We start from the raw sequence: 19,089 nt of genomic DNA, 5'->3' as shown, positions 1-19,089 counted from the left end.
AGTAAGAAGACAGTAGAATGAATTGAACATAACTTTCCTATATTCATCTATGAATACACAACCAATTAACTCCATATCATTGTTGTGGAACAATGGGAAGTTATACTCCACGTATGTATAATATGTCAAAATACACTCTACTGTCATGTGTATCTAAGAGGAACAAATTTAAAAAAAGAATTTTTTTAAAAAGGAAAAAAAACCTGTGAATTGAGAGGAGAGCAAAGGGACTTCCCCTGTTTTATCAATACAGACAAGGTTGTATTAGTTTTCTTGCCAGACAAAAATTGTTATTGATTTGTAAGTCTCATTACTATCAAGTAAATTTCCTTGACAGGTTTTTTTTTTCTGCCACAAGATCGCATCTTTTCTCTACTGTAATTTTGAAGATTGATTTATTTAGGTCAAATTTCCAAGACTTATATGTATTTCTTTCATATATTATTCCATTAGATTTGGTCTACCATTCTAAGGTATCAAATTTTATCACAATTAAAATTCACATTTATTCCCACCCCCCTCTATTCTGTGACAATTACTGGGTATCAATTACACCCATTAAACAATTATCATTATTTAACTCAATTTTATGACTGAAACAACAGGTTCAAACATATTAGGTAAGTACATTTAACTGTGGTCTTTCAGAATTTTAGTAATAGTTTTGGATTTGAATATAGATCTACCCAATTTCAGTTTCAAAGTTCATGATGTTATGTTTTTTTTTTTATTTCACTTGATTTATTTCTCTACCACAACCTAAATTATTGACCTGTCTGATAAGTCATGTAGGAAACCAAAGGCTTTGATATGTCATATTTGTTGGTCAAAGGGGTTGTGGATAAAGTTCCTGGTAAACCTGTCTTCTAGTATTTATCCAGCACAGATTTTCATATTGAGACATTTTTAGAATTAATCTACTAAACATTTAGTTTTGTTTTCCTTATTAAATAATCAAGGCCCGTGTTGAGTACATAAAGCACAAATAGAATTGGTTTTTGTACAAAGAAAAAAGTCCATCCACAGGAATCTTTGAAGATGGTGTTTAGAGGCACCCAGCACTCACCCACTTTCTGGGGGATAGGATCAAAGCACCTGGAGAGCAGCTGCTCATAAAAGTCATGACTGTGGGAGAACACTGAAGTTCAATAGTGGACAGAGACTTGGAGAAACCCAAAGCCTTTGGATAATGGAACAGAGGGTGGTGCAGTTTCCCAGAATCAGAAGGCAGTGTGGCAGAGGATGGGGACTGAGGTAGAAGAGGGACAGTTCCAATGAGCACCACTAGAACGGGAATCAATCAACTATTTGCAGAAATACAGTTTAAACAGGCAGTCGGCCTGGGATCATTGTCATACCAGTCTGCTCTAGACAACTTTACCACACTTAGCAGTGTATTCTCATGGAACTTTCTTGAGAAAGTCCTGTCTGACTTGCTGTTCTGAGAGTCATAGAGTCCTGCATTTCCCAGCCTCTAGTTCTTCATGAAAGTAATACTACACTGACTTAATGGAGGCAGCTGTCTCCAGAGTCAGTTTGGACTTGGGGAGAGGCTCTGATGCAAATCTGCTGAGAATTATGTGCCCTGGCCAACTGGACTGTGACATGTAAGGGAACTGAAGATGCTTCCACTTTAAAACTGGCAGTCCAGGAAGCCAACTGCAGGAGTCTAGGAGAAGGAATAGTCAACATATGATTTTGCATGGGAGCTAAGTCTCAGAACAGCAGAATCATGGGCAGTCGATTACATGGGGCCAGCTGCCAACCCCTAGCACAGATAGTTGTGACTCTCTAACCTCTACCTGCCCTCAGTGGGTGCAGCACAAAAGGTGTCAGAGTTCTTGACACATTGCAAAGCCCCAAAACAGCCCTGCCTTGTAAGTGCACGGTGCAGAGGGCACTTATGCCAGATGAGTTCCATACTCCACACTAGGTTAGCAGCATGCTGCAATATCATGTCTGCAGCACTATTGGAGTGCACAGTCTAAATAAATACAGACTAAATCCTCTCCTCCAGAGCTCTGAGTTCCACCCTAGTTCATTCTAGCATGCAAGGCAACTCAGTTATTCCAACTGACTTCAGCAACAGACCACTTTAGCTAGTTGACTGACGAAGCACCACAAAGCCAAGAAGCATGAGTAATCCTCAAACTTTGCTGTCTTGAAAGGGTGGACAGCCTAAGAAGATATGGAAAGAACCTCTGAAAAGCACAGGTCTCAAACAACCAGTCTTGTCTCCATAATCCAGCATGATGGAGAGGACATTTTTACTCTACATTAATCCTATTTTTGTTTTTGTTGTTGTTTTTTTTTGGGGTGTGTGTGTGTGTGTGTGTGTGTGTGTGTGTTTATGTGTATATATAAATGTGTGTGTGTGTGTGTATATATATATATATATACACAAATATATACATACATATTTTTCTTTTATTCTCTTTATATTTAATTTTTCCTTTTTACTCTGTTTCTAAATTAATTTTACTTTATATAGACACATACACTTATATGATAAAAATTTGCATTTTATATAATATATATATGTTTTATATACAAATGTATATGAATTTTTTCTTTTTTCTTGGTTTCTCTCTTTTTAAATTAATTTTACCTTTTATTTTTTAACTTTTTAGTTTATTCTATATTATTTCCCTTCTCTTTTTTATTGTTGTTGTGTTGTGGTTGTTTTTATGGGGATTTTACTTTATTCCTTTCTCTGGTTTTTGTTGTTTTTATTATTGTTTGTTTCCTTCTTCTATGCAGTCTTGGATACCCAACCCAGCATCTTGAGCACATTAAGTGGGTGCTTTACTGCTGAGCTGCATACCTGGCCCAGCTTAGAGAAATTATTCCATATGCTAGCAAGCAATAGTCTGTCCCTGAGGCATGGCTGGGTCATGAAATCCTACTCCTAGACATTCACTGACTTCAGTCACAGCAGAGAAAAAGAACACAATGGTTGTGGATACCACATCAAGGAGGGCCCTCAGCATAGGTTGCCCCCACAACCTGTCAGACTGCCCACATTGCTGACAAGACTGAAGGAGTAACCACACAGGTGTACCCACACATTTTTCTGAGCATACCACATCTGCCTGAACTACCAGAAGGACTCCACTTATGCAAGACCTACAGAGAAAGCAAGTCCCTCAGGCTCCAATGCAGTTATGCACTGCATCAGAATTCACTAATAAAAGCCAAAGAAGCAACAAGGAAACTATGCTATGAAGTCCAATTGGAATTAAGTCAGCACTACACAGCAAATTGATATTCCAGGGCAAAAGAAGGCTGCTTGCAAAGAAAGCTCTTATATAAAAATGTAAGAGACATCCATCCCAATTAATCAGCAAATCTCAACACAGAAACACAAGAAGTATGAAAACACAAGGCAACATGACACCTGTAAAGTTCAAGATTCTCTAGTAACTGATTCCAAAGACACCAAAGTCAATGAAATGACAAAGAATTCAAATGAACAAACTTCAACGACTTCCAAGAGAATACATTGAATAGCTGAATGAATTAAGGAAGACAATTTGGAATGTGAAGAGGGATTCAATAAAGAGATAGATATTTTGAAAAAGAGCAAAATAGCAATCTTGGACATGAAAAGCTCAACAAGTCAAATTAAAAACTTCACTGAAGGCCTCACCAACACACTGGATCAGTGGAAGAAAAAATATCAGAACTTGAGGACAAGGTTGAGGAAGTACCATATCCATACATTAATAAATAAAAATAAGAAAGAATGTACAGAACATATAAAATTTCTGGGACACCATTAAAATACCAGACACGCACATGATTAGAATAGACAAGAGAGAAGAGACACAGGTTGAAGACACAGAAAACTCATTCAGTGAAACCATATTAGAAAATTTCCCAGTTCTTGAGAAAGACAGACATCCAGGTGCAGGAGGCATTTAGGACCCCACATAAACATGACCATAAGAGAACTTCTCCACAGCAATATTTTTTTTTTATTGGTTGTTCAAAAAATTACAGAGCTCAAGACATATCATCTTTCATACATTCAACTCAATTGGGTTTTGAACTCCCCAAATACATAATACAGACTCACTTCTGTTACATACTCACATTTTTACATAATGGCATATTAGTGACTGTTGTATTCTGCTACCTTTCCTATCCCCTACTATCCCCCCTCCCCTCCCCTCCCCTCCCAACATCCCTCTCTACCTCCTCTGCTGTTCTTCAATTCTCTCCCCTTTTTTCCCCCCACCCCCTTGCCCCTCATAACCTCTTATAATTTTGTGTATCACTGAAGGTCTCCTACCATTTCCATATGTTTTCCCTTCTCTCTTTCTTTCTCTCCCCCCATTCGTCTTAGTTTACCACAGCAATATTTTATAGTTAAACTGCCAGAAGTACAGAACAAAGAAAGAATATTGAAAAATGCCAGAGAGAAATGGGCTGAGGGTGAATAGCTCAGTGATAGAGCACTTGTTTAACATGGGTTACATCTGGGATTCAAACAGAAACAAAAAAGAAATCTATAAATGTGAAGTGCTGAGTCACATTGAAAGGCAAATCACTGCCCATATTGGCACACACCTGTAATCCCCAACTACGTGAGGACTGAGCAGGAGGACCAGAAGTTCAAGTCCAGCCTGAGCAACTTACAGGAGACCCTGTCTAAAAATAAAAATATATAAAGGGTTGGGGATATAGGTCATTGGTGGGCACCCCTGGGCACTCTATTTTTACTGCTAAATAAATAAATAAATAAATGGGGACAAAAGACAAACCTATCATTATAAAAGCAGACTTCTCAGCAGAATCTCTAAAGCCCAGTGTTTGAATGATTTGTTTCAAGTACTGAAAGAGATTAAATGCCAACCTGGATTGCTAGACCTAGCAAAGTTCATGCTTCAGAATTGAAGGTGAATGAAGACCTTCCTTAAAAATCTAAAACTAGGGAAATTCATTACCACTAAATCAGCATTATTAGCAGATACTTAAAAGAATCCTACATCCAGAATAGTAGGAAGGATAAATACCATCATGAGAACATGGGAAAGAACAAATCTTATCTAGAATGGTAGATAAGCAAGTAAGAATTAGAGAAGTAGCAAACATTATTAATACAAAAAGCCATCAAACTTCCAAGATGAATAAGAGAGGAAAAAACCCAGAATATCCAAAGCTACCAGAAAATAAAATAACTAAATGACAGAAACAAGTATACGCTTTTCAACAATAACACTGAATCCAAATGGTCTTAATCTAATTAATCTACTTTTTAAAATATTTTAATTGTTGTTTTTAAAATATTTTTTAATTGTAGTTGGACACAATATATTTATTTTATTTATTTATTTTTATGTGGTGCTGAGGATGGAACCCATCCTCGCACGTGTTAGGTGAGCACTCTACTGCTGAACCACAATCCTCAGCCCCTGGTTTTTAATCTAATTAAAAAATACAGACTGGGGGATGGATTTTAAAACATGACCTAAGAATATGCTGCGTGCAAGAAACTCACCTCACCAGCAAACACATACACAGAGGTGAGAAGAGGGGAAAGTGGTATTCCAAGAAATGGAATCCAAAAGCAAAAAGGAGTACTATAATCATACTTGACACAACAGGCTTTAAACCAAAATCAGAAGAAACAAAAAACATCACAGCCATATTAATAAAGAAAGGAATTCATCAAGGAAATGTGACAATTATACCACTAAATGTTGGAGAACCCAATTTTATAAAACAAACACTACTGGACAAAAATCGAGAGGTAGACTCCATATAATAATAGTAGTTGACTCAAACACCCACTCTCACCAATAGATTGATCATCTAGACAAGAAAATAAACAAAGAGGTTTCACTTTTAAATTACACTACCTATCAAATGTACCTGACGTACATCTACAGAATATTCCACTCAATATTCCATTCTGTAGCTACAGAATGTACATTCTTTTCCTAATCATACAGAACTTCCTTTCCAAATAGGTCACATTTTAAAATATAAAACAAGTATTAACAAATTCAAATTTTTAAAAAATTTCCTGCATCTTGTCAGATCATTATGGAATGAAACTAAAAATGTTATTGCAAGAGAAACTACAGAACTAATGCAAATACTTGGATAATGATTACATACTTTTCAATGATCAGGGAGGGAATAATTGGAAAATTCAGGGGAAATCTTTTAAATTCCTGGGATTAATCAAAATGGAAACACAACATACCTGAATCCATAAAATAGCAAAAGCCGTACTTAAGGGAAGTTTATAGCTATGAATGCCTACATTAATAAAATATAGAAATCACAAATAAATAAACTAATGATGCATTTTAAGGCCTAAACTCAAAATCAGCAGAAGAAAAGAAAAACTAAAGATCAGGACAGAAATAAATGAAATAAAATATTTTAAAAATAATGCAAATAGAGGTTGGGGTTGTGGTTCAGTGGTAGAGCTCTTACCTTGATTGTGTGAAGCACTGGGTTCAATCCTCAGCACCACATAAAAATAAAAGATGTTGTGTCTGCCGAAAACTGAAAAATAAATATTAAAAAATTCTCTCTCTCTTTTCTCTCTCTCTCTCTCTTAAAAAAAAAACAAGCCAAAACTAAAACTAAACTTACCAAAGAAGAGAGAAAAACCTATATATAATAGGAGATGAAAAAGGGAACATTACAACATATACCATTGACATTCATAGAATCATTAGGAATTATTTTGAAAAATTATATAACAATAAAGTAGAAAATCTAGAGAAAATGGGCAAATTTCTGGACACATATAAACTATTAAAAGTGAACCAAGAGAATATAAAAGACTCAAATAAATGAGTACTGAACAATGAGGTCGAAGCAGTAGTGAAACATCTCAACAGTGTTATATTGTGCATATTCAAATGTATCTGCATATTGTGTATGAGTGTCTTAGCAAACTTTCAATGAGTGTCAGTATTGTGCATGATATTGACAAAGACATTTGGAAAATAAGCAAATTTTAAGGTGAGCAAGAGTGAGTTTTTATATCATTAGTCTCTGAAAGGAGCTCCAAGTAGATATATGCGATCTTTCTAGCCCATAATCCCCTATTTAAGCTTGTTCCACTTCCAATACCTAGAACATATCTTGAGAACTTGGGAATAAGCAACCATTTCTGATGTGAAGTTGTCCCTCTTTCTGGCCACAGGTGATTATTTTAATAGGAAATGGATCCATAGGCTTGGGTAGGCTCATTAGAATAACCTTTTACTTATTTATTTTTGACACATAGGTTATAAGTACATAGTGCAAACTTAAACTGAACAATCAAAGTTATGACTGTGATAATGTTTTTGGTTGGTACATTCTTAGAAGTAAATGAAGGAAGGCTTGTTCCAGTAGAATGAAGCAACATGAAAAGCAATGCAAAACCCAGAAAATTTATGATCCCATGAAAGACATACGTAGTCAACCCAATAGATTTTCCATAGTACATTTATGACATAGAAATATACTAATGTGTTCTCCCTTTGGGTATATATGAGATTGCCTTTTTTATTTAAAATAGTTTATATCCATCATTTACCTATGTTGGTAGTGGATGTCTAATTTTTATAATAAATGTTATTACATTAATATTAACTCACCTTTTTCTTCTGATTAACAGACAAGCAAAATATTAAAGTACTAATTCAATTTTTCACAACAGTGAAAAATTCTGAAGAGGACACATGTGCTTGTGTGAATGTAATTTCTTTTTTTAAGTTGTGATGGATAGAATGCCTTTATTTTATTTGTTTTATTTTTGTATGGTGCTGAGGATGGAACCCAGAGCCTCATGCATGCTAGCCAGGCAAGCACTCTGACATTAAGCTACAGCCCCAGCCTGAATGTAATTTCTGTTGTAGAAAATCTCATAAAAGAAATTCAGCTAGTGCCAGCACTGTGAGAGACATGGCATACGGATATAAAATGACACAATATCAAGTATAAAATTCTTTATTCTTTATTGCAATAATAAAATTACAGAAAAAGAATAGGCAAATAAATAAAGAAAAACCAGTCAGTTGGCATTAAGTAAGATCAATTGAAGAGCAAATTTTGACAAGAATTAGAATAGAACAAGACAGCAAAATAGTATATTTATATATGTGAAAAACAAGGTTCATAAATGATGAAATAGTGCATGAAATTCTATTTAATGAACATGCTGTCAAGTGGCCTGAGTTGAAGTAGACAAAGAATGCAGAGAGTTGACATGTGCAGATTACTAGAAGCTTCACAGATAGTGTTACAAAAAGACTATATTCAGGTGGATTTATAAATCAATTTTATTCAAGATACACAATGGAAATTATTTTAAGAAAATTATTTTGTTTAGCAAGGTCGATTACAGAAGTAAAAAATGTTAATTTTCAAAGCATTTAATGTGTGTGTGTGTGTGTGTGTGTGTGTGTGTGTGTGTGTGTGTGTTTTATACAATGCCTCAGAGGTGAAAGAGTTATTGTAGTCATGGGCAAACACAATGACTTTTCATTTACCTGTTTAATTGGTGCCTTTGGTGAAATTACCACATAGCCATCTGGGGAAAGAAAGTGTTTGGAAAAATGTACTTGATAAATATCCATATCAAAAGAGTAATTAACCCTCTTTGTGTTTTCATTTAAAAAATAGATATAATAGAGGAGAAAGGCATAACTTTAAAGGTATCAGAGTTAAAAGTTTGTAAACATTTCACCCATACAAAAATTAAGGGAAATAATAAGACATAAAAGGGAAATGATAAGAAAAAATAAAAAGAAATGCAAAAGAATAAGGCCCAGAAACAAAGAAGATTAAGTTTACGGAAAAATAATTCAATTATTATGTTCAGTTGATGTGAAATAATTGAATTTGGCCAGGGGAAAAAATCATCTCTAGCAACCTTATAACACTTTTATTATTATGCAGAAGTTGAAAGCCAGATTTCAATAATATAAAGAATGTTCATGCATTAGTCTTTTGTCTTCACTCTGGTTTTGACCAACCATTCAAAGAGATTTCAATCAATTATTAGCCAGGTCAATATTATGTAGGGCCAATGTTCATTTGGGACTCACCATATAAATCAAGCAGAAGCAGTTGACAACCTCCTGATAATGCTACAGATGGGAGCCAGTAGTCCTCCACTGGATACAAAAGACATAGTGGGAAGATTGTAATAATTAATGCTGTCGACTGGCCAACGTGATAGATAGATTCATGATAGATGGGTACATAGAGAGGGAGACACATCATATTCCTGTATAACAAACTCCATTACTGCATTACTCTGGAATTATCAGAATCTCAAAGCAAATGCATTTACCATATGCAAAAAAAAAAAAAGAATGTTCAAGTAATGAGTAAATAAAGCCAACTGAGTCACTTGTGAAATTATAAATTAAGTCTAATATTAAGTCCAATAATACTCAGTTATAACCATTCACATTTCTATAGAATTTAGCAATGTGCTCCAAAAATGTATGTATTTCATTTGCTTGTCTCTATTCTAAAAATATTGTAGTTTTTGTAAATTAGATTTTCTTAATAAACCCAATTTTTATATGGAACTGAAGGAAAGTAATTTCTTACAGGTACAAAATTGGAAATGTTGGATTCTACGGAACCAAAGGGCCTTGTCCCTTTCACTGAAGAATCTCTTAAACTTATAAAACAGCATATTGCTAAAAAACACAATGAGGAACATGAAGAAGATGATTTAAAGCCGGACTCTGCCTTGGAAGTTGGCAAAAAGCTTCCATTTATTTATGGAGAACTTTCTCGAGGAATGGTGTCAGAGCCCTTGGAAGATGTGGACTCATACTACTACGTGAAAAAAAATGTGAGAATTAATTGAAATTATTGTGATTAAATTTTTATTATTTTATTTCCAGACAAAGCAAAATATATAATTGAGATAGGACAAAAAAGAGAGAGTGAATGAAGAACAGAGAAAGAGATAATTTTATATTATATAGAACTACCTAAGATATTTTATTTGGGGAATGCAGAGATTTGAGATTTTATCAGAACCGCTATATATTGGTTGGTTAGTTTGTATTGTTTACTTCTTAATATATATATTCTGTGCCTTCATGGGAACAATTTGTTTTATGACAGCAAAGTTGATTAGCTATTTATGGTTATCAATTTTAAAATAACTGTGAGATATTTAGAATTAACACAGCTATTTAAAATGGCCAACTTGGTGAGCTTACTCAGGAGTCAGGAAAGTGAATCGAATCTGTGAGTTTTTTAATCACTTTTTCTCATTTATTCATTCATATTTTCATACCTGATCTCCAGAAAGACTTGTGGCACCTATTAATATATCCTAGAACAAGCACAAAATGCTAAACATGAAAATAACTGTGCTTAAAAAAGATAGATCTGTGTGGAATGATGAAGCTGAAAGTCCTCACTGAGGAAGTAAAATTTGAATTAAAGCTTGCAGAACACTTCTGATTTTAATAACACAAAAGGAGAGCCTTTTAGAAACAGGCAAGAGAAGAGATTGTTCTTGAATGTGGAAAAGAAAGCCTGATCATGTGACTGGGAGCATGGTTATGTTGCAAGTTGTGGGAAATAAGATGAGATCATGAAGATGTCAACAGGGATTTAATGTGGTAATCAAAGGACAGGTATGAATAAAGTGATTAAGTAAAGTCAGTCTGGTAGACTTCTAAATCACTATTGCATAAAGTAAAAAAAAAATAAATGAAATAAAAGGGAAAATAATCCAAACTGCTGGATTTGAGGTCCAGATTATAGTAGGGTCTTAGAGAGAATAAACCTGACAAGAAATGGGATCTGACTGACAAAGAATGTCAGGATTCTCAGCTTGGAAGAATGGTTGGAGCCATTGACAAAAATGAAGTAAATATAAAGTAGATTAAGTTTGGGGGGATGAAGATGAGCTCCATGGTCGACAAATGTGATTTGATATTCTTGTAGTATATTCAAACATATTAGAAAATGAGTGAAATAAATTTGAATCAAAGTCTCTGGAGAGGAGACCAAGTGGTTTTTTTGTTTGTTTGTTGTTGTTTGTTTGTTTCTTTTTCTATATTAATACAACTCTGGAATACCTTTCATGATTAGAAAATAAAAATGTGTCAGCTGCATAATCTTGAGTGTTCTTTACAGTGCAAATCTTCATCTCCATTATTTCAGCATTCAGTTGTTGGTATGCCTAAGTGATAAGATTGCTATGGCACAGTATTAATAGTTGTGATGTGGCAGAGAAAAGAGTATTTTGTTGTGTATATGATATGGTAGGCAAAGGCAGACTTGATATTGAAGACAAAGACAAGGCTATTGAAAATTAGAGTAAAGCCCAGAATTATTCGTGGTCTAGTTGCCATGAAAAACGTGGGGCAAAATCACAAGAATAGTTTCATGTAAAAAGTGCTGTGATTTATCAGTGACACTGTGTTATTTAAACACTTGAGTTGTATTCAGTTTATTCTGTTAAAGATAACTTAGAAACAAATGATTATAAAATTAATACAAATTTGAGCTTCTAAAAATTGAGAAACCATTTTATCTGTAAGTATTCATCCCTTTACAATGACACAAATTAACTGGTTACACATATATTACATCTTGTGTGAAGTTTGAAATTGTTCTGGAAAACAGCATAGAAAGAACACTTTAAGTAATCAGATTTATTTTCTTTATTTCTTTTTAGATTTTTTTCTCTTTACATTGAAAAATCAAAAGGGGAAAAATACAATAACAAACATTCATGGATTTTACCTTGAAAATGCATTTAACTAAGAATTATATCACAGCTTGATTTTTATTGGGACTACATATTCATGAAATACCAATGAGTATATGTTGGTTTTAAGTGATTTATTTTTCTACATATCCACAAATACAAGACCAATAAGTAGTTACTGCTATATTCATATATAATTTATAGTAGACTAGTTGAATATAGAATAGATTATATTTAATATAAAATATTTACTATTTGAATGCATTTATGCACAACACATAATGAACACTATTCTGAATGGATATACATATATATTATACATATAATATATATATGTTTCTTAATAATTTCAATGAATATATACAAAAAAACACATACATATGCTCCCATACATACATATACACGTATATATACACATATATAAATACATACAAGAACACACACTCATAGAGATATGAAATTCAGTTTCAATTTTAGGACACTTCTGATCATTCATCACATTTGTTAGGATTTTAATGCTTTAATATCCCAACATATCCCAAGTTTCCATAATATAAAATTTTGGATTAGATACGTTTATATAGTGATATCAAAGAAATCAGATTTTATTTCACAGATAATTGTTAATGATTAATAAAATATTTTAATACACTAAATCATCTTTACTATTGAAACCAACATTTGATTTGTTCTTTAATAAAATTAACTTTTATACTTTCCTTACATTCTGAGATGTGACACTTTGGGTACTTTTAAGTGTCTTCATGAGTCATCAGGATGCAGTAGTCTTCCTGTTATGCTGGTGCTGTGGAGACCTGGTGGTGTGGTCTAAGGCAATGTTCTTGACTATACCAGTGGCAGGACAAAACAAAATGAAATTGGTAGATGAGCACATAAAAGTAAATATGAATGAAAACTGCAAAAATCTTTTCATTTGACTTAGTCTGTAAAAGGATATCAAAAAGATATATAGCTGTTAAAATCCTAGATGGTAATGATAGTTGGCAATGTTATATAATTAATGAAATTCCAGTTCTACATTCTTATTTCACTTCATTTGTTTTTTCTTCTTATAGACTTTCATGGTGTTAAATAAAAAGAGAACAATCTTTAGGTTCAATGCTGCTTCCATCTTGTGCACATTGTCTCCTTTCAGTCCCATCAGAGGAACAACTATCAAGGTTTTGGTGCATCCATATCCTTTGCTACTGGCTTGTGGACTGTGTTTTAAACTGTGCTAATACTAAATTCAACTATTCTGTATTTAACTGTTGCTGCCAAACTTTTCTCTTTCAAATTGATATCTCACATTAGGTGATAATGAAATGTGAATAATGCTCTATTAGTTATTCCATGTTTAAAAATACATATGAAATATATTTTCTAAATACCCATAATAGTAGAAATTAACAAATATTAATGTCCATTGATTTTCAATAATGTTTTCAACATTAAAACATATTTTATTATGTGTTTTTATAAATTTTGATTATAGAAATATTTTTTCTAATATCATTTATTATCCACTATTCCTTGACTGTAGCTCACCTTTTTCCGACTGTTAATTTTAATTAGCGTCCTCACTGATTGCATATTTATGACTATGACTAATTGGTCAATATGGATAACAGCAATTGAGTAAGTTTATAATTTTATTATACATAATGTCATATATGACTATATTTTCATTTTTAACATTTTGTAATTTTGATGTCATAACATTAAGTTACACAATATATTATATACTATAACATTACATGATATAGTACTTATACTTTATATATAATAAAATATTTAAGGTATATAATCTATTTATACCTGCAACAGAATGAGTGAATTCTCCAAATAAAAATTATCATATTTATCAACTCATTAATTTTAGTATTTTTCTACCCTTTCATTATTCTTAGTTAGATTTTAAATACCTCTATGTCTCAATAGAGAAATATATATATATATATATATATATATATATATATATAATATAAATGTTTGAGACTTTAGTTTAATATTTTTGTTATAATCCTTATGGAGGATATAATTTCAAACTTAATATTAAAGATTAATATATTTTAGTGCCTTGGGTCTTTACTCTTGTAACCCAACACCTGATTTGTTTCTAACTCAAATAACTTTTTTTTCTCCTTTTCATTTATTAAGAAATTGTTAGGGCTGGGGATGTAGCTCAGTGGTAGAGCACTTTCCTAGCATATCAGGGTTCAATATCCAGCATTAAAAAATAAGAAAAAGAAAGCAATTGTTATTGTTCTGTTCCCCTTTCCTCTGCCACATGACTTGCATTAGACCACAATGATGGAAAGACCCTTTGAAATTTCCAGGTAGAGACTTTCTTGAAGTTATGCCCCTGAGCTTTATCAGTTCCTAGAGCTGGTTGACATTGGAAGGTAACTCTAATACTGGTTCACCAAAGATATCTTTGTGTTTATATATGTATAAAATAAAGGTAAATCTTACATATTTCCTTAATTATTGTTAACTATTGTGCAATGTTGAGTAAATTGATATTTTTATTATTTACATAGATGAAAAGCCTATCATCTCTGAGATAGAAATAGCTAAAAGAAGTTGGTAGCCAAACTCATGGCTAATGCCACAAGAGGTAGCCATCCTAGGAGACCTATCTAAAATGATACTCAAGTTCAAGGGCACTTGCTGTTTTGTTTGTTGTCTGATTGGTTGTTTTGGCCTGCCTACCAGAAATGTTTTTACCTTTCTGATAACTTATTTTCAAATACCAGATAGTCACTTAAAGATACAGTATTTCAGAACTGACAGTATGCTATCCTCACTTTTAAAATTTATGTGAAAAATTCTCCACAGGAATACTTTACTTGGAATTTACACATTTGAAATACTTGTCAAAATCATTGCAAGAGGCTTCTGGGCAGGATCTTTTTCTTTCCTTGCGGATCCATGGAACTGGCTTGATTTCGGTGTAACCTTATTTGAGTGAGTATTTCTTCAAGTTGCAAATACCTGAGTCTTTTGCTAAACAAGTGCTTTTCACTTAAAAATTGAGTTCTACAAAAACTTCTGCTTCCAAAACTTCAGCAAATAAAGAATATTTCTTAAGTCATAGTTGTAGTGAGTCTCTTGGGCACTCTTTCTGAGTGAGTCCTCAGAACATGCAAAGAGAATGAAAGAAATGAGATGTTTTCTATCTTGAGCAAAAATGATAAAGATTGAATTTGTACATTTTAACTGATTTTTTTTCACTGAGTAGAGAATTCCCTGAAGACTTACGCAATCCTAGCATATTTGATTCTCACTCCTCAGTCAACATTTCATTCCGCTACATTTCTTGGACCAGTAAATATCCTAAATATCAGAATAAGATATTTTAAACACACACACACATATTTTTCTGTAGTGTTATATATAATTCTAATTGTTTCTTGTTATTTTTTTCAATGCTTCTATTTAGTATTTTTTCAGTAGATATAGAAATGATATTATTGCCTTCAAGTTTCTTTTAAAATAATTTAAAATGATATTATAATTTTAGTTTTTGGTCAATTAAAAAATTACCTTTATAAAGAGTTTAAGCAGTGCCTGCCATATTGTAAGCAAGCAAAAATAATAGACTAAAAAAAAAAACTTTTATAAAGAGTATAAACCAAAGACCAGGTGTGGTGGTGCATGCCTGTAATCCTAGCAACTCAAGAGACTGAGGCAGTGGGATTGTAGGTTCAAGGCCACCTCTGCAACTTAGTGAGAAACTATCTCAACAGAAAACATAAAAAGTGCTGGGTATGTGGCTTAGTGATTAAGCTCTGGGTTTAATTCCCAGTACACCCTCCCCCCCGCAAAAAAAAAAAATAAAAGAATATAAGCAGTTCTTGCCATATTGTAAGCAGTTAAAAAATAGTTAATATCATTTGTAATTATTATCTTTACTACTTCTATTGCCACTACCATTATTTTTGTTGTTCCTGTTGCTGCCAGCTAATACTAAGCTAACTTAGCTAACAACAAGAGAGCTCTTACATGTGCAAAGTGCTGATCTGTGTACTTTCCATATATTATCCCATCTTTTTCGCCACAAAAAGACTCCGCATCAAGAAGTCATATACCTACTTTACCATTAAGGAAACTGCAGCAGTATTAAGTATTAGCCTGCCACATAGCTAATAAATGGTGGATCCTACATTGCCACACACAGTCTGGCTCCAGAAGCTGTGGCTCTTAACCAACATATATTCTGCCTTCTCCAGTCACCATCATTCACTACTGTCACAACCCGCATCAACCTTCCTCTGTCCCCAGTATCCTCATCCTCATTCCTGCCGTCACCTCACTTGTCAGAAGTTTAAATATTGAAGATGGACCTCATTTGTTCAAACAACAGCTGTTGTTTTTATTTTAACTCTTTTCAGTAATAGATAACAAAATTTTATGAACATAAGATAGAAAATTCGACATTAAATTATTCAGTGTGAAACTGTTATAAACTCCAGTAATTTTTTATTATGCTATTTTTATTGGTTCTTTTTAGTTATATACAACATGAGGATTCATCTTGGCATAATTATAAAACAATAGAATATAATTTACTCTAATTCAGTCCCTGGGACTTCCCCTTTTCTCCCTTTCTTTCTCTTACTATTCCTTTCCTTCTACTGATCTTTCTATTTATTTAAGTTTTTTTTTTTTTTAGTCTATTCCTCTTCTCTCCTCCTTAATCTAATCCTTTGTCTACTCCATTGGTCTTCTATTTTTTTTTAACTCCCACTCCACCTACTTATTTTGGATTAGCTTCCACAGATCCAAGAAAACATATAACCTCTGACTTTTGGGGACTGAACTCCAGTAATTTGTTTGTGAATTAATATTACCTGGCTACATTTCTTTATAGTAATTTTTGTCTTCCAAGTAATAATAAAAAAGTTTGCAAAATGGAATAATCTAAGTTAGGGTAGTGCTTGGATGTATAATTTTTAAGTAGTTTTCAAAGATCACAAGAAGCCAATGATAAGTTGTATAGATTCAATATGACTCCTAAATAACTCTAGTTTACTTCCACAGGATTATAACAAGATATTCACCTCTAAACTTCGTTCTAAATCTTAAAACTGTAAGAACTTTGAGAATTTTGAAAATTATTCCTTTAAACCAAGGTAAGAAGTGGAATTGGGTTGTTCTTACTGTATTTTATACACATCCATGTATTTGTTTGAATTTTCTAACTGCTTCTCAGAGAAAATGTTAAATTGAGTCATGTTCCACTTAGAAACCAGTGATTCATCTATCTTTTAATTCATTTGACACTCCAGAAAAGGCAAGGAAAAAAAAATACATTCGACTGTTATTTATGTGATATAGAATCAATACTTAGGATAACAGAATATAAATTAATCAGCTCTATTTTGTTTTAATTACTTATTTTTACATATTAAATGTGCACTTATAAAATTATCCTTAGACTTCTGAGAGGAGTAGTCTAGACAGATGTCTAGTATGCCTCCTTTTCTTTATTGTATCAAGATACCAGTTGAATTAACAGAATTAAATTAGATAAATTCCTCTTTGCTGTAAGTGCTTGGATAGAATACAATTCATGTGCTGCAAAGTGCAGGGAGGTTGGAACTTCTTGTAAAATGATCATATTGTTGGGAGCTACAGAGGACTAATTTACTGCTTCCATTCTGACCATGTCCTGGCAAGAGTGCACCAATATCTTCTTATTTGTTGTTCTGAATGAATAAATACTTTGGAGTCCAGGATGAGCAAAAACAGAAAGTATGGAGATCATAGCATATTTGTAACCTTTGAATATTCTAAAACACTGAATTGTACACAAGAAACAGATGAATTCTAGGTTTTCTGCCTTACTCAATATAGTTGCTTAGCAAAAATGGTCTGTGAATGAGTCACCCATGTGGGAATACCCACAGCTCAGGCTCTCCTCTGTTCCCTAGAAATGACCAGAACATAAAATCACATCACTTTTGTCATCATCTATATGTCAGAGGTAAGGATTATTAAAAAAAAATCAGTTGAATTTAAGGCAAAACAAGAACACAAACCCCTGAGTTGGGCACACAGGCTGGTAGGGAGCTCTTGCTGTATTTTTTTAAAGAAGAATACACAAGGCATATACCTGCAATATGGACTGCATAAAAATATTTTGCAATATATAGAAAGAAGTATTTTAATGTTCATGAGGGTAGGAACAAAAGAAATTATCCATTTGGTATTCATAATAGAAGAAAACCTGGACTTTTTCAGGCAGAAGATAAAAATAAGATAGCTTGAAGATAAAAACAAAAAAAAATGATAAAAATGTAATGCTCTTGGTGAATACTCAGTGATAAGAGGAACAGTAAAATGTAGCATTACCAGTGCATCAACAAAACCACCAGGTGAAGAAACACTAGAGAAGTTGTGTATTAGCTCAAAATGAGGTAGATTAATGAAGGAGAGAAAACCAACTTTTATTTATGGATAATTGGTGATCCTTGAAAAGAGGCCAGGGATAAATATAAAAAGAAAATTGTTCAAAAACATATGAGAACAATAGATTTTTCATTTTTTAACTGGAGGAAAACATTACAAATAGAAAGAGTTCATCTGATACTAGACAAATAAAAATAGAGGATACACTTATACTATGAAATTTAATAAAGCATTGAAGAATAATAGTATTGTAAGACTCCTACAAACAATTAAGTAGAGAAACAGATTACAGTTTCAGAGTGAGCAGGACTGTGGCCAGAAGGTGGTGACACCCGGATTCTCTACCTGTCTGTTATTACATGTGAAGTCAATAGAAAAATATTCTCATTCATGCAAGTGTTCTGAATTTTTACAAGCATTCTGAATAACTGCTGAAAATGAATAAGATATTCTAAATTTAATCACAGTGTTAATGACAATTTGTGTTTTAGAAAACTTTCAAATAGATACCAGCATTTTAAAAAACTTGACAATTTTAATTGAAATCTAAATTAACTCAGATGAATATTCAGCATGGATCCACCCACATTTGTGAATGGGAAACACCCTGTTGTAGTTAAAGAGCTGCTTCCCCTTTAAGCTGCTTCTCCTTTAAGTTCCTGCCATGCCTTCTCAATACCCTATTTGCATGAATTTAACTTTCCTTTTAAACTCTTATAAAGATTTGAATGTTGCCTGTCCAATACATCACAACAGATTACATATAAAGCTATGTATAAAGAAAATATATAATAATGTAATAATTAGGTCTAATTATATTTTTTAAAAACTCAGAGATGGGAATAGAGAAATGGGGAAAATCGGTCATTTTGTTTTCTTATGTAGAAGAATTGGAGCAGATACTATCTCCCCCCCCTTCCCAGTGCTAAGGGTAGAACCCAGAACCTGAGGCTTCCCAGGCAAGC

General features: G+C 33.0%; 1 protein-coding gene across 2 annotated transcripts in view; it reads left to right on the top strand.

Annotated features, from left to right (window-relative positions):
* Nucleotides 1–19,089, top strand: part of Scn7a (sodium voltage-gated channel alpha subunit 7) — an 85,085-nt gene that overhangs the window by 17,024 nt on the left and 48,972 nt on the right. For both annotated transcript variants that reach the window (XM_040294413.2, XM_013366488.4), the window contains exons 2-6: nt 9,579–9,826; nt 12,784–12,902; nt 13,256–13,345; nt 14,549–14,677; nt 16,754–16,845. In XM_040294413.2, coding sequence (XP_040150347.1) covers nt 9,593–9,826; nt 12,784–12,902; nt 13,256–13,345; nt 14,549–14,677; nt 16,754–16,845 — 664 coding nt within the window. In that variant the 5' untranslated portion in view covers nt 9,579–9,592. The remainder of the gene's footprint in view (nt 1–9,578; nt 9,827–12,783; nt 12,903–13,255; nt 13,346–14,548; nt 14,678–16,753; nt 16,846–19,089) is intronic.

Source organism: Ictidomys tridecemlineatus, chromosome 7 (assembly GCF_052094955.1).
Source record: "Ictidomys tridecemlineatus isolate mIctTri1 chromosome 7, mIctTri1.hap1, whole genome shotgun sequence".
Taxonomy (NCBI): Eukaryota; Metazoa; Chordata; class Mammalia; order Rodentia; family Sciuridae; genus Ictidomys; species Ictidomys tridecemlineatus.
The sequence above is the reverse complement of the archived record's forward strand: the minus strand, read 5'-3'. Positions and strand labels throughout refer to the sequence as shown.